The sequence below is a fragment of the Theropithecus gelada genome, chromosome 6 (genome assembly GCF_003255815.1).
Source record: "Theropithecus gelada isolate Dixy chromosome 6, Tgel_1.0, whole genome shotgun sequence".
Taxonomy (NCBI): Eukaryota; Metazoa; Chordata; class Mammalia; order Primates; family Cercopithecidae; genus Theropithecus; species Theropithecus gelada.
In genome coordinates, this window is record NC_037673.1 from 124586233 (window position 1) to 124602689 (window position 16457).

Here is a 16457-nt window from a genome sequence, read left to right on the forward strand (position 1 = left end):
GGGGGTTTTCCACCCTGATATTTGTATTAAGGTCATTTATCTGGAATTCAAGCAATCTTATTCCTCTCTTGTAGTTGACTTTTATGAAAGAATTTCTTTTGAAAAGCATTAACAAGATTGCTTTTTCTTAAAAGAAGCAAATTGATAGGATTATTATAATCTATACTTTGTCAGTTGCAGCAGAATATATAGTCATCCTGAGTTATCAAAACAACTAAATTATGTTTTAGTTTTTTTGTGCCTTTTATTACCTTATTTGAGAAGTGGTAGTAATTGATAAATCGCTTTTTACTTAGTTAAGTGGGATATCATAATCTTTAATTTTATCCTAGGTGGGAATCTTTTAAAAATGCCATTGATATTAAACTACAAATAATTCTGTTTGCAGAGTGGAAACGGTGTGTGTTTTTGGACAGCAGCAGGAAGGTGTGCTCATCACTTACTCTCTTGCAGTGTAAAAGACCATTAAAAGCATGAGCTCACTAATCACAATAAATAAAAAATATATTTGTGCTATATAACTTAAAATTCTAATTAGCAGTATTATAACTTTCTTACTTGTTAGCAATTCCTTTTTTGATTTGTTGAGTCTATATTAAATATAGAAGTGTTAGTAATCACACATTTATGTCATCAGATCCTTGAATGACACCTCAGTGGTAAATAGTAATTTGTTCCTTTAGGTCTTCCATTTATTTCTTAAGTAACCATTTATTCAACTTCTACAGGTAAGGCACCATAATATCTCTTAAAATGTTTCAAAAGGAGTGTGAATGTGTATAAAAATAACTAGTATTGCTTATTATATTTATGATTCTTTTTTCTAGGAACATTCCATACTTATGATAGATGAAATCAATGATATCCGAATTATTGGAGCCATTACAGTGGTGATTCTTTTAGGTATCTCAGTAGCTGGAATGGAGTGGGAAGCAAAAGTAAGTTATGATGGGAACACCTATAAATATTTAATATGTGAGCTTTTAGAGCTTATGTTTTGGGAACACTCTAACGTATGATAATATTTCCAGATTCTAATGGTACCTAAGTGGCCATTTTCACAAAAGTTTATATATAAGGTTATTTTCTACTTGACAAAGTAGAGAATCTTTGGAGATAACACTCAACCTAGGATCTAGTTAAACAAAGTACTTTGTAAATTTTGAATTTCCCACCGTCTCGCCCATTCTCCAGTTTTGCAATATGTAAAAATGCTCAGGTCAGTGTTTAATTCCAAATGAAACATCTGGCTTTGTAATTTATTTAAAAGTTCAACTTAAACATGGGGCAGTAAGTAAAAGTTATTGCCCACATGAGGTTAGAGAAGTTATTCTTGCTATTGAAATTTCAGAAGTTATGACTACCAAAGCCAGTATCATTGTTTCTGGAAAAAATTGCTAAAGTCACATTACCCATAAGCAGAGCACCCAGAAGTGTTTTTGTCTCTTTGAGAATTAGAGCATCATAGCACAGCTGTAGTTTCCCAAGTAGTGGATATCCACGTTACTTTAAAGACCTTATAAAAGTCACATATTTGTGCTATATATGATACGATAATGTTTACCAAACCAAAAATTAGGAAAGCCTGAAAGAGTAATTTTTTCAATCTTGTACTTTATTGTAAAGTCATATTAGTATAAAATTAAATCATTTATTTACACATTTTACACATTTACTGTATGAAAATAACAGAATTTTATACCACCTGGGACATGATTAGTGTATATGTACTTCCTTTTCCCACAGATGACACCGTTTTTCATGAGTGTTCAGTTTTATTGAGAGGTTAAGAGTGGAGAAGGGGAAATGGTAGTTTTCATAGATTGCTCTTTCCTTCCATTCCCATTGCTACTTGAATTTCCCTCCTGTATATTGTCATCTTCTTTCTGTACTTTTTCTTATTTTCCTGTAGCAGTCACACACTCAACTTTATGTTTGGACCATTTATAAAACTTGTGTTTGTGTTCAGCATGTTTTCTATGTCAAGATTGTAGTGTTAAGGTGGAAGAGACAGGAATGATCTAGAATGAAAGTCTATAGTATTTTGGAATTTACAGTGCTTTTTGGTTTGTGGGAAGGCATGCACATCTTTAACTCATTTCAGAAATACAGCATGATCTCACTTTTACTATCTTTTTTTTCCCCCAGATATTTCTTTAAAGATCTCTTTGTTCATTAAACAAGGAATTATTGAGCAGCTACTTGGCATGTGGCATTGTTTAAGGCACTGGGGAATCAGGCAAAACAAGACATAAATTTTTCCCTCATGGAAGTTATATTCTAGGGGAATTGAATCAAGATACAGAAACAAGATTCTTGATTTTAATTTTTAATGTTTAAAATTGCAGGCTCAGATTGTTCTTTTGGTGATCCTACTTCTTGCTATTGGTGACTTTGTCATAGGAACATTTATCCCACTGGAGAGCAAGAAGCCAAAAGGGTTTTTTGGTTATAAATGTAAGTAAAAAAGTTTCAATATTTTTTAAGGGTACCTGTTTATAGAATTCTATTATCAATTAAATTTTGTACATTTTAGATATTTTGTAACAGAATTGACTATGGTTTGGTGATTCATCCTAATTTACAATTTAGTTTTGTCCCCTTTATGTATGCTGTACAGTTGGAGTAAAAATTACTTCTATTTACATCTTTTCTTTTTCATTATTAGCAACAAAAGGCAATAGATTTTATTCTCTACTAGTTTTGGGAATTTGTAACTGAATTTCTAACTTTTGTTCTAATATGACTTTCATTCTTTTAGCATATTTAAGCACAATAGTTTAGAAGCACCTAAGATTGTGAAAGCAACTAGAAATATTAGTTTCTTGGTATAATTGCATTTTTCAAGAGTGCAGGCCATTTGATTTTCAGGAGATCTCTCCAGTTGGGTTTGTCTTATTTGTTTTTATAGATAGATTCAAGTTACTCGTTTTTGTCAGGAACATAAGTGAACCGTGTCTCCTTCTTAGTGCACCACATTTGGAGGGTGCATGATGCAGTTTTTTCCATTACTTAGTGGTGTTAGTTTTGATGACTTAGTCAGGGTTATACCTGCACAGTTTCTCTATTGTGAGGTTGCTGTTTTTTTCTTTGCAGTTAATAAGTGATCTGTGGAAGAATACTTTGAGACTGTTCATAGCCCTGTCAAACTTCTACCAAATGGCTTCATCCTTAACCCCTCTCACATCTGGCTTTTGTTGGTCAAAATAAGTCAGATGGTGCTAGATCTACTATGAATTTTTTGTCCTCTGCTTCATTTCTCTTAGTCATTTCTTCTCCTTCTTGAAACACGTCTATTTTATTCGATGTCAGATACCCTAGGTGTCTAACTTGCTAGTCACTATGACTATTACTCCTGTTACCCCCTTTAAATGCAGAATTGTACAACTATTATAGTGCTGACCTTCTAACTATATGCTCTTCCTTGGGTGGTGTGTATTCTCATGGCTCAAAATGCTATTAAGATAACTGACATGTTTCTATTCCTGAATCTCTCCTTTGAAGTTGAAACATAAATATATATCCAACTGATTATTTGAAGTCTCTCCTGCTTATTTCTTCTTAAGCTTTTCCATCTAAGTAACTGAAACCAGGATCTTAGTGTTTCCCGTCCTACCTGCTCCTATTAATTTTAATCCTTTTCTAATCAGTGCATTTATTTTCCCATCTCTAGATTGAACCTCTGCAGCAACCTCCTAATCAGCCTCCCTGTTTCAGATGTTGAATCTTTCAGTCCATTGTCCACACATTAATAGTATATGTCATTTGTGTGTTTATGACCCTACTTTGATTTTCCATTTTATTTAGGATAAATTTGACTTTTATAAAATATTCATACTCTGTCCCTCAGTGGTCACTCCATTCTCATTTAATTCTTCCCCTTACTGTAAGAGTTTTATCTTCTTTTATTTCCTCAAAAGAGTTAAACCTTTTTCTACTTGGGGGTCTTCATACATGTTGTTTCTCTTTTCTGGTGTACTCTTTTTTCCCTGATCATCACATGACTGATTCTTGCTCAGCAAACTCTTAGCTTAAGTATCGTTTCCTTCCTTATATTTGCTTAGCCTTTTGTAACCACATTGAATTAGACTCTCTCTCTCTCATTTGTTATTCAACTCCCTGTTTTCATCAGAATATTTACTGCTGTTTATAATTACCTGTTTCTTATTTTATCATTTGCTATTGAGACTCTTAAATTCCATGAAGGCAGGAACAATGTCTAACTTGTTTATATTGCATCTCTAGGTTCTTCGAGATGCTAGAAAGCTCTAGTACAGGACCTGACACATGGTAGCTACTCAAGTATTGAATGGATAGATGGATACATTACAGTTAATCGGTTATCTTAGAGTCATAGATGAAAACAGTAGGTCTAGTTGAAGCTTTTATTGTTGAAATCAAAAGGAACTTTATTTAGGGTACCTTAGCTAATTGTCTGACAGCCTCAAAAATCAATGGATCACGGGATAGTAGAGAAAGCTGTGGACCAAAATCTATACAGATGGTAATGTAAGTTGGAAGCTATCAAAAAATTGATTCTATATTATTATGATGTTGCTTTTGTTTTCCTTTTTTGTTTCCCTTGAGATGGGGTCTTACTCTGTCACCCAGGCTGGAGTGCAATGGCATGATCATGGGTAACTGCAATGTCGACTGTCCAGGCTTAAATGATTCTCCCACCCCAGCCTCCAAAGTAGCTGGGACCCACAGGCATGTGCCACCACTCCTGGCTAATTTTTTAATTATTTATAGAGACAAGGTCTTCCTCTGTTGCCGAGGCTGGTCTCGAACTGCTAGGCTCAAGAAATCTGCCTGTCTTGGCCTCCCCACATACTGAAATTACAGGTGTGAGGCACCACACCATGCCCCCTTTTGTTTTTCTGCCTCCTTTCTTGTTTCTTTTACCTCAGAGATTTAGGAGATTATCCACATTCTGATTTGCATTTGGGCTAGTCGTAACAATTCAGTCGGAGGCTCTTGAAACGTAATTGGTGAGGTATACAAAAATGGGGCATGAATCAGATCAGATGATCATTTTGGTTGTAAACCGTTGTCTCATACAAGAAAAGAACACCAAATACTTGAACTAGGAAATATGCAAAAATTTACCAGTTACTTTAACTGAAGAAAAGTTAGGGGTCATATATACTTATTACTCTTGACCTCAATTATTGTAGTCTAATTTGCTTTCCATTAATTGTCAAAAATATTTTGTTTGCTACAGCTGAAATATTTAATGAGAACTTTGGGCCAGATTTTCGAGAGGAAGAGACTTTCTTTTCTGTATTTGCCATCTTTTTTCCTGCTGCAACTGGTATTCTGGCTGGAGCGAATATCTCAGGTGATCTTGCAGTAAGTAGTGTAAAGTGCTATATCAATTATATATTTTAAAAGTGGAATATGTATATTTATTTTTACAGATAGACTTTAAAAAATCTTCTTGTCTTCTAGGATCCTCAATCAGCCATACCCAAAGGAACACTCCTAGCCATTTTAATTACTACATTGGTTTACGTAGGAATTGCAGTATCTGTAGGTAAATAGTTTTACATTTCTTTATGTTACAGAAATTTCATGATGTACATACTGTAAATACTTTTATGACATTTGCTAACTTATAAATTCAGAAATATTTCAATAAAAAGATATGGAATTGCTTATTATAATTCAAAAACAGTTTTTAGAAAACTAATAATGACTTTTATAGACATTATCTAAACCACCAAATGCTTTATGACATTTCCAGTTTTTTAATTAATTATGGTAAATTAGAAAATTATACGAAATTGAATCTGTAAACTCATTCCACTGAGATATATTTATCGAAAACAATTCATATGTAGAAGCAAATGAATTTTACTGCTACAAATTTCTGAACTTTTTTAAAGATGGTTATTTATTTTTTTTATAGTATATAAAGATTCTTTCAAGGCTATTAAGCAATGCTTGGCAATTTTTTACTATAAAAACACTGGTTTCGAAGAATAGGACATACTAGGTTTTACTTAGGAAAAGTTTTACTAAATTCTTACTAGATTTAATGAAAATTATTTCAAAACCATGTTGTTACTTCATGGGATCATGGTATTTTAGAACTTGAAAGGACTTAAGTGGTCAACCAGTCTCTAAACCTTTTCTTACAGATGAGAAAATAGAAGCTCAGAGATTTCACTACCAAAGATAGTGGCATTTGTTTTAGAGATTTGTTTTCATGGCAAAGAAGTTTTTTTTTTGTTGTTTGTTTTAAATAAAGTCTTTAAGGCTATTTTCTATGAATTACTATTAGTTTACATATGGTTTGCATTTGTCAAGCTTTATAGTTAAATTTCTTAAGCATAATGCAAAAGTAAATCTTAGTTTAATACTAATGTGAAGAATCATAAACTCCAAGTCCATAGGCTACACAATATGAGGTTTCTATTGGATTTGGTAAGAAAATTTCATTTTTGCTATATATTCACTGATATGCTGGGAAGTAATAGCGTATTTATATTTATAAACTCTGCTTCTAGTTGCTTAAATGTAATTTGGAAATGTCACTACATGACAGAAATACTAATAATATCAGGGTGGGCTGAATTGCCTTTTGTTTTTGTTTTTTGTTTTTTGTTTTTTGAGATGGAGTCTTACTCTCTGGCCCAGGCTGGAGTGCAGTGGCTTGATCTTGGCTCACTGCAACCTCCGCCTCCCGGGTTCAAGCAATTATCGTGCTTCAGCCTCCTGAGTAGCTGGGATTACAGGCACTTGCCACCACACCTGGCTAATTTTTGTGTTTTTAGTAGAGATGGGGTTTCGCCATGTTGGCCAGGCTGGTCTCAAACTCCTGACATCAGGTGATCTACCCGCCTTGACCTCCTCCCAAAGTGCTGGGATTACAGGCATGAGCCACCACGCCCAGGCTGAATTGGCATTTACAAAGGAATTTGGATTTCATTTATCCTTAGAATTCATAGACAAATCTCTGAAATTTATTTTGAAAAAACAGATGAATATATATGCTTAGCAAAATATATGGGTTCCCCTAAAAGTTCCTAGCATGCTTCTATACATTATTTAAAGTAAATTTAGTCTTAAAGTGACTTAATTGATAATGTTTTAGCTTGTAAAATAGTTTGTTATAGCAAATGAACATTTTCTATTTTTATTTTACCCTCTAACATTGCTAGCCCTCGTACACATTTCATTCTGTCTACATTAGCCCTTGAAACAATAGGAGTAACCCCTTGATGCTGATGTTCAGTAGCTAGGCCAGTAAAGGCAGCCTCTACACCAGTGCTTGTTAAGCTCAAAGCAGTGGAACCTTTTTTCCCCCAAAAAATTCAGGCATAGACTATCAGAATACAAAGCACATGAAAATACAGTTACTTTAGGGCTGGGGGGATTTGCAGGGCTCTGTACTCCCCTCATTTGCCAGTTGTTTCAGAGGTACCTTTATGGAAACATGGTTTTTCAAGGACTGTTCTGAATGGTAGATGAAAAAATTGAAAAACAAGGAACTGTATAGTCTGCCTAGTCATTAAAATATCCTCCCTTCTCATACTTAGTTCTGTTTATTCAATTTTTTCTGTCATGCATGTAATTTTTACCTCAATATATGATGAAATAATACTGAAAAAGTGCTTCAGAAAGTAAAAATCTTTAAAGTGTAAGGAACGGTAATTACCATTAGTTGTGCATTACACGTTACTCTGAATAGTAAAGCTTGCTTCAAGGTCACTTTTTAAATATTTTATTACGGAAGTTTTCAATTTTATGGAAGAGTAGGGAGCATTTTCAAATTAGCTCAATAATTATTACGCAGCTTCAAAACAGTTAGCAAAAATATTAGTACATGCTTAATCTTGTTTCATCTATTTCCAAGTCACTCTGTTCTACGGGTTATTTTTAAGCAAATCTTAGATACCATGTGTTTTCTTCTTTTCAGGGTAATCATATTTGAGACAGAGATTTAAATATAATTATAATTCATTAATATTCAAATTATTTTCCCTCACAGAAGAATGGTATTACCTGAAGTCTGATTTTTAGCCACGTTCAAGTATAAAATATTTGGAGTATAGGAAAACATCACTGCCGTTTGGAACTCTTTCAGTACAGTGTTTTCATATTTACTTAAGGACACCTTTACCAAATAGGCTAGGAAATAGTTTGCTAATATACCATTTTCCACAACTCTGTTTACATGATTTTTAAGTGTTTATGTGTAAATACTATTCTTTATAAAAGATTCAGTTTCACCAAATATTGGGGACCATGATGCTTTACAAATTCTGTTCCAGTTAAAGTTTTAACTGTAAATGCAATGTATGCTATTATAATTGAGTAGATATATAGTCAATACTTTGGTTTCTTTATAAATATATAAGTGTATAATTTTGAAATGAATGTAGATATTAAGTATATTATTCTTGTTGTCACTTGTGTCTTGTTGTCACAACTTTAGGTTCTTGTGTTGTTCGAGATGCCACTGGAAACGTTAATGACACTATTGTCACAGAGTTAACAAACTGTACTTCTGCAGCCTGCAAATTAAACTTTGATTTTTCATCGTGTGAAAGCAGTCCTTGTTCCTATGGCCTAATGAACAACTTCCAGGTGAGCATTGGCTTTGTAATATACAGACGTTCTGTATTTATCTAGGGGTGAGACTACTGTCAAATCTGACCATTCACAATATAGCCATAGCATAAAAGGGAAGACAGTTGTTATTTTATTTTTCTTAATTTTTAATTTTTTTCTTGAGATAGAGTTTTGCTCTGTCCCCCAGGCTGTAGCACAGTGGTGCTATCTTGGCTTGCTGCAACCTCCGCCTCCTAGGTTCAAACGATTCTCTTGCCTCAATCTCCTGTGTAGCTGGGACTGCAGGCGCCCGCCACCACGCCCGGCTAATTTTTGTATTTTTAGTAAGGATGGGGTTTTACCATGTTGGCTAGGCTGGTCTCGAACTCCTGATGTCAAGTGATCCACCTGCCTGGGCCTCCCAAAGTGCTGGGATGGCAGGTGTGAGCCACTGCGCCTGGCCAGTTGTTCTTTATATTCCCCTAAAACTGTAGATATCTAATTGGGCAACCTAAAATATGAATGGATAAAATCTGAGGATGTTCAAGAGCAAAGAACCCCTGGAAGTTAATGTTTTTATAACAGCATGTAACATATATATATGAGTGTGTGTGTATTTATATATGTAGTATATAAATATACTGCTTTAGAAAGCATGGAATCATCTTGCACATGGTCATATTTGTGTGGGTCTGTTTTTAGATTCTTGATTTTGTTCTGTTGATCTTTGTGTCTGTCCTTGTGTCAGTACCACACATTCTTAATTACTGTAGTTAAATGGTAAGTTTTGAGGTCAGGTAGATTAATTCCTCCCATTTTAGCCTTTCTAAGAAAATTGTTTTAGCTATTTTAGTTCGTTGGTCTTTCCATATAAAAATTTAAAATAACATTGTGTGTGTGGGGTTTTTAATTAATTTATTTACTTTTTAATTTTTTTTTATCACTTCAGTAGTTTTTGGGTTACATGTGGTTTCTGGTTACATGGATGAATTGTGTTGTGATGGAGTCTGAGATTTGGGCACACCTATCACCCAAGTACCTTACATTTATTTTTAAAAAGTCTTGTTGGGATTTTGATAGGAATTTACATTAAACTGGTATATCAATTTGGAGAGAATTGACTATGTTGAGTGTTCAATTCATAAACATCATCTCTCCATTTATTTGTGTTGTCTTTGATTTTTTTAGTTAGCATTTTGTCGTTTTCAGCATACGCGTCCTGTATGTATTTTGTTAAATTTACAACTAAATATTTTTATTTTGCGCAATTTAAACCCATACCAATTGAGTTCAGTTTTCTAATTAGTCTTCATAATTGCTTTATATATAAATGGCCTTTATAAAAGCATTGATCAGTGTCAATAGTAGTGTTACTTTATTAGATACGGCTCATATAAAGTCATTCAGCATGAAATCACCATTTAACATTTAACAACAGAATTTAATTCTGAATGGATACTTGAAAGCTAGTGAATTTCTAAAACATACAAACTGGACAGTTTAGTAGTACTTCTCAAGTACTTGGAGGCTGTCAGTTCTGCTGTTTATTGTTACCTCTATTAAGGTACTGAAATTGAAATGAAATTTTAGTCTGCCAGATTTATGCATTTTTAGAAACAGAAAAGATTATATAAGGGGAAAATATATTACTAAAATTAATTTGGAGGATAGTTTTGAGTTGTTTATTAAGTCCTAAGATGGTAGAAAGAACACAAAGGTGTAGATTCAGGAGATTAAATCAAAATATTCTATTGTAAATTCATAGAGTACATGGTTCTGCTGATTTCCAAAGAAAAATAAAAATTTTGCTTTGTAATTTTTTTCAGTATTGTATAAACAGAATAATTTGGATTTTAATGTATTTAAAATGCTGTGTTTTATGTACAATCTGTAAATTTTACAATACAATTTTAACTAAAATTTGTAAAGGCATTGTTTTTATTTTTTATTACGTAGTTTGAAGCAATTGACTGTACTTTCAGTGGTTACAAATATTGAACTCAATTATGTGATAGAAGTTTGTGTTTTCTAGTCATGAGACTAGGCAGAATTGTAGGAATGAAAGAAAGTATTCATATCCAGCTAATGATTCAGGCCAATTCTGACATTGATATTGTGTATGGAAGGCACAAACGTTGGTCTTTGCCCAGTGACTGAAAATACCAGTCAGATTTCTGTGTGGCCTTAAGATAGAAAAGTTTGTTGTCTTTATCAAGTCTAGTATGGACTCATTCAAGCAAAGAGGAATTTGGTATAAGTAAAGCTGCTTTTCTAATTTAAGTAAACTTTTCAAAAATACTTTGTAAAGCGATACAACATGAGGGAAAATCTTATGAAAATATAAATACCTTGGCATTTGGATAATAAAGAATGGTGGATAGGACATAACTGAGGAGTATGTAAGTTGGAGTCTCCATCATAAGATCTGTACAAGTCATACTTTATAATCACCTTTTCATACTTCAGGAAATAAAGTTATTTGGGTTATCTTGTTGCTCTTAAATTTTAAATTGTATATATAGTCTTATATTGCTTGCTATATTTCTACATTATAATGTCCTCTGAAACCTTTGACTCACTGTTGCATAATAAACAAAATGCGAGCTTTAGTCTAAATCAGTCAGAGCCCTTCATACCTCTTCTTTTTTTTTTTTTTTTTTTTGAGACGGAGTCTCGCTCTGTCGCCCAGGCTGGAGTGCAGTGGCCGGATCTCAGCTCACTGCAAGCTCCGCCTCCCGGGTTCACGCCATTCTCCGGCCTCAGCCTCCCGAGTAGCTGGGACTACAGGCGCCCACCACCTCGCCCGGCTAGTTTTTTGTATTTCTTAATAGAGACGGGGTTTCACCCTGTTAGCCAGGATGGTCTCGATCTCCTGACCTCGTGATCCGCCCGTCTCGGCCTCCCAAAGTGCTGGGATTACAGGCTTGAGCCACCGTGCCCGGCCCTTCATACCTCTTCTTAAGCCTCACTGCCTTCTGTTCCCACTGGACTCCAGCCACTGAGTGTATTTGTACACGCACACATACATACCCTACTCTCTTCCTTTAGTCATTGCTTCACTCTGCTTGGAATTCTCCTGTGGTTTATTTTTCCATGTCCAGATCCGCCTGACTTCAAGGCAACTTAGTTCCATGAAGATTTTCTTGAATCCCAAATCATCTTCAACACACATCCCCACACAGACTTTTACCATTCATTTTGTTTACTTGCTATCTTTTAGCTTTTATTAGACTTTTGTCTTTTTTTCCCCTTTAGAGACAACACAGTCATTTTTTCATCTGTTTCCACTGTATATCGTTTACACTAATATTATTTACATTCAATATTATTATCCTTGCTACTATTTTACCATTATATGTTGAGAAGTGCAGAGGTTATTGGATAACTGTTCAACTATTTACTAGAAAACAGGAAACCTATTATAGCAGGCCCCAAAACATAGTATTTCCAGATGAAAAGTCTGGATCATAATTTACTTCAATTTGTAACTGATGGAAGAAGGGAAAATGTATTGTTTCCTCAACATGGAAGAGAAAAGGTTATAGTAATGCTGGTGGTGTCAGTTTTGCCTTACTCCTACAATGCAGAATGTATCATATACTCTTTCTCTACTTTCGTCCACTTACGTCTTTCTTTGTACTTAATTTAACTTTGAGATCGTTATGACAGATACAGAATTTTGTGTGATCTAATGAGGCTGTATAGCAGAAACTGGGTTTATTCATTTTAATCTTGACTCATCTGTCCTTCACAGTCTCCTTCCCTAAAGATAAGGTTGTCAGTTCTAAGTAATCCAGCATTACTGTGAAAAATAGTGACTATGAAAAATGCACAGCATATATATAACTATCAAATTGTTATTAAAAGGCTGAGTAGAAAATAATCTTTTCAGATTTTCTCCCCACTCTTAGAAGTCTGTGCTAGTGTCTTTAAAACACTTCAGAGATGTATTCTTCATATTTAACCTTAAATCTAATGGAAGATCTAGGGAAAGATGTTTAGTCAACAGGGTGGTTTATGTGTACATGAAATCAGGCTTATGCATTGTGGACAGGGATTGTACCCGTTGCTAACTTTCTGTTTGGTTTAAACAATTAAATTTTACAGTCAAATGTGTGACAGAAACAGCTTAAAACCTGATTTCCTTATCTCTTTGGTCTCAGTTGACATGTTCTTAGTCAATATAAATGAAAGATAAAATCTCTACCAATGAAGCAAATAATCTGAGTGAAGATCACCATTCACTGCTGGGAAATTTATAATACCATTCACAGCTGCTCAAGTTGACAATAGTTGAATCCACCACACAACTCCTCCACTTTAATTTTGTGTTTTGACAAGTTTCACAGATTCAGAAGTACACAGTGAATACCTGTGTACTTATCCTTCAGTTATATTTACTAGTTTATATTGTACCCTATTTGCTTTGTATGTGTATATGTATAGTCTTTTTCTCCTCAAATAAGTTATAGACATCATGACATGACAATCATTTTGAAGTATTTAATGCATTTTGTGTAAGCACAATATGGTTATCCTACTTAAGAAATTAAACATTGATGAAATACTGTTATTTAAATATATATCCTATGTTCATATTTCTCCACTTGTCCCAGTAATGTCCTTTATAGTATTTTTTCTAAGTCCAAGATTCATCTAGGATCACGCATAGTATTTAGTTATCATGTCATTTTAAAATCATTTAATCTAGGGGAGTTTCTAGCTCACATTAATCTTTATGACATTGACATTTTCAGCATTTGAACCGGGTTGTTTTGAATTGTGCCCCTCAGTTTGAATTTACCTGATTCATGAGCTTGGTGATCAGTCCTTTGTTGTTGGTGTTTTTTTTTGTTGTTTTTTTTTTAAGTTTTCTAAGAGGAAATATTTGAACATGTACACAGAGAAAGCAATATAATACACCTAATACCTATAATACCCAGCTTTATCAGTTATCAATGCATGGTTAATTTTGTTTCCTGTGTAACTCCTCCTATCCCAGATTATTTAGAGCAAAACCCTAGACTTTAGATCATATCTTCAGCTGGAAATATTTCCACATTTAGCTCTAAAAGATAAAGGCTTAGAAAAAAATAGTCTAACCACAATACTATCTTAACATAAGAAACAGCCTTCCTAATGAGAAGTACATGATGGCACTTATGCAATACTCTTGCCAAAACTTTTACCTCATTTTGATTAACTGTCTAGATAGAACTAGTTTACTAGAATTATAGAAATGAGAAGAGTTGTTAAGCAACACAATGATGATGAAGTCCGAAAAATCCAGAGCATGAGATCTCCATGAGAGAAATGATAGAAAAATAATAAAAGGAAAAGGAAATGTGAACCTGTTGATTGAAAAAGACTGAAGAGACACATAAACCAAATATGTGTAACCTTTTTTTTTTTTTTTTTTTTTGGATCCTGATTTGAACAGACTCTTTTTGAAAGATAAGAAAGGGTAATTTAGGGAATTTGAATGCTGACTTGCTTTAAGCTGTGACATTGGCATTATAGTTAAGTTTTCAAAAGTCCTTATCTGTTAGAGATACGTACTGAAATATTTATATGTTAAAGGATATATGGGACTTGTTTCAAAATATTGTGGGGAATGTCCCTAAGTTGATCATTGTTGACATTAGGTGATAAATGTTAGCAGTTCATTATTCTCTTCTCTCTGCCATTGTGTGTGTTTAACATTTTATGAATGAAAAGGTTTTCTTAAGGTAAGGACTAGTGGTAAATTTGTTTCAGATATTTGTAATGCACATACCATTGTTGTTGTTATTACTATAAAATTATCCCCAGTGTTAACCTCCTTCAAAATGTGACCACATAATATTGTGCTATTTTCTGAATTGTGAGATTTATTTTTCTATTTTTGTCACTTTTATTTAAGGTAATGAGTATGGTGTCAGGATTTACACCACTAATTTCTGCAGGTATCTTTTCAGCCACTCTTTCATCAGCATTAGCATCCCTTGTGAGTGCTCCCAAAATATTTCAGGTAAGCGTTTTTATATTACAGGCTTTATTAAAGAGAGAGTTAAAGTAATGCTTCTTAATTTGAAATTGTTGCTGTTTACAAATTTATTTGCTTCTGTCAACCATGTATATACATATATATGATATATATATGCACATAAAGACATACATAATTTTATGTGTATGAATGAACGTGAATATGTTTATATAAACATTTGTGCATTTGCCTGCTGTCAAGGTATAGTCTGAGTTCTCTTTTTAGAAGTGCTGGATGTTTGCTTTTTTGACATATTTAGCATACATTTTCAAGATGTCTAAGGTATAGGAATGCAGTCCAAGACTGCAAATGGGGAGTAGCAAAATATCTTTGTTCTGGTTAGTATGGTTTCAACCTAAATATTTTATTTTACAAATATTTAAGTACCTAACGTGTGCTACACATTGTGTTCATTACTTGAGGGTATAATGATGTATAGGATAGACATTATCTCCTTTTAGTGAGCATTAAATAGCTGAATACTGATGGGAAGTACTTTTTATTGCTAAATCAAATAAATGAATGTTGATTCTGCAGTCTTGTTCTTAATGCTGTATTTATAGCCAATGAGTATACCAAAGGTAGAAAATATCATTTAAGACAGTGTTCAGCAATGTTTTAAGAAAGATAGTTAAGTTTTATAGTCAGGATTTTTATCTGCTTTAAGATATTGGCTTGTTTTTCTTAAAATAGGTCACAACTATATCATTTATCAAGCTTCCAACTTTGTTTTTACTTGTATGCCTGCTTCTCTGATTTCTTCTTCATAAAATTTAATTTCAACATGGCGATAGGGTAAGGCAGATAGAAATTTTGACCAGCATCCTTCTGATGTTTGAAATGTTTGAATTTCCTTTACATTTTGTAGGTGAAGCAGTATGTGAAGCAGTATGTGGGACAGGATAAAAGAGATGACCGAGAATTAGAAACTTGAGTCTCAATCCTGATTAACCTATTAGAACTATCAGCAAATCTATATATCTAATTTTAATATATTTCATTTTAATGTTTTCTTTCATTAGGCTTTATGTAAGGACAACATCTACCCAGCTTTCCAGATGTTTGCTAAAGGTTATGGGAAAAATAATGAACCTCTTCGTGGCTACATCTTAACATTCTTAATTGCACTTGGATTCATCTTAATTGGTTAGTTATATAAATGGTGTGTTATTGTAGATTTTTGGTGCATCTATATTCTAGGCATTGAATTATTAAATTATTAACAACGTTATCATGGTATACTAAGTCTCTTTGTAATCAAAGAAAGTTTATAAAGTACTGTAAGTAATAGCACTTAGTACATATTTGCTGAAATTATTGCCATTACTAAGTCCTCATTAGAGCTAAAGGGAATTCCTAGGTTCTTTTTCCTAAAACAAATATGATAATGGCATAAAGAAAAGGATTCCAGTGTCACCTGTGACATCAGTGCCTTTGGTGATCTATTTTTTTGGCACTCTGCCTCTGATCACAAGTGAGCTCTGTTGGGTCTTCCACTGCTAAAGACGACATTGGACTTTTTAAGGTTTAAAGAATTTTGTCTAACCTCTGAGACTAGTTGACATTAAAAGGCTGATGTACCACCAAGTATTGTGGGACTGTGTGGAAACTAACTCCCATCTGACACCATTAGATGTGTATTTGGTGTAGCCACTTCTGGAGAACAAGTGGGCAATATCTCGTAAACTTTTCTGTAATCAGCAGTTTTCCTTCTAGGTGTGTGCCCTGTAGAAACTTGTATATATACTTAAAGAGCCATATACAATAATGTTTCTAGTATTATTCATTATAGTGAAAAATGAAAGCAACCTAGATCAATAGAAGAAAAATATGCAGCAGTTAGAGGAATAAACTTGGTTTTCATATATCAATG

General features: G+C 33.6%; 1 protein-coding gene across 3 annotated transcripts in view; it reads left to right on the plus strand.

Annotated features, from left to right (window-relative positions):
* The window catches only part of SLC12A2 (solute carrier family 12 member 2), a 104909-nt gene that overhangs the window by 48565 nt on the left and 39887 nt on the right, over positions 1–16457 (plus strand). For all 3 annotated transcript variants that reach the window (XR_003119802.1, XM_025387501.1, XM_025387502.1), the window contains exons 6-12: positions 828–938; positions 2349–2457; positions 5225–5352; positions 5452–5536; positions 8444–8595; positions 14462–14569; positions 15607–15730. Coding sequence is in view for 2 of the 3 variants with exons in the window: in XM_025387501.1 (XP_025243286.1) it covers positions 828–938; positions 2349–2457; positions 5225–5352; positions 5452–5536; positions 8444–8595; positions 14462–14569; positions 15607–15730 (817 nt within the window). In the remaining variant the exon portion in view is untranslated. The remainder of the gene's footprint in view (positions 1–827; positions 939–2348; positions 2458–5224; positions 5353–5451; positions 5537–8443; positions 8596–14461; positions 14570–15606; positions 15731–16457) is intronic.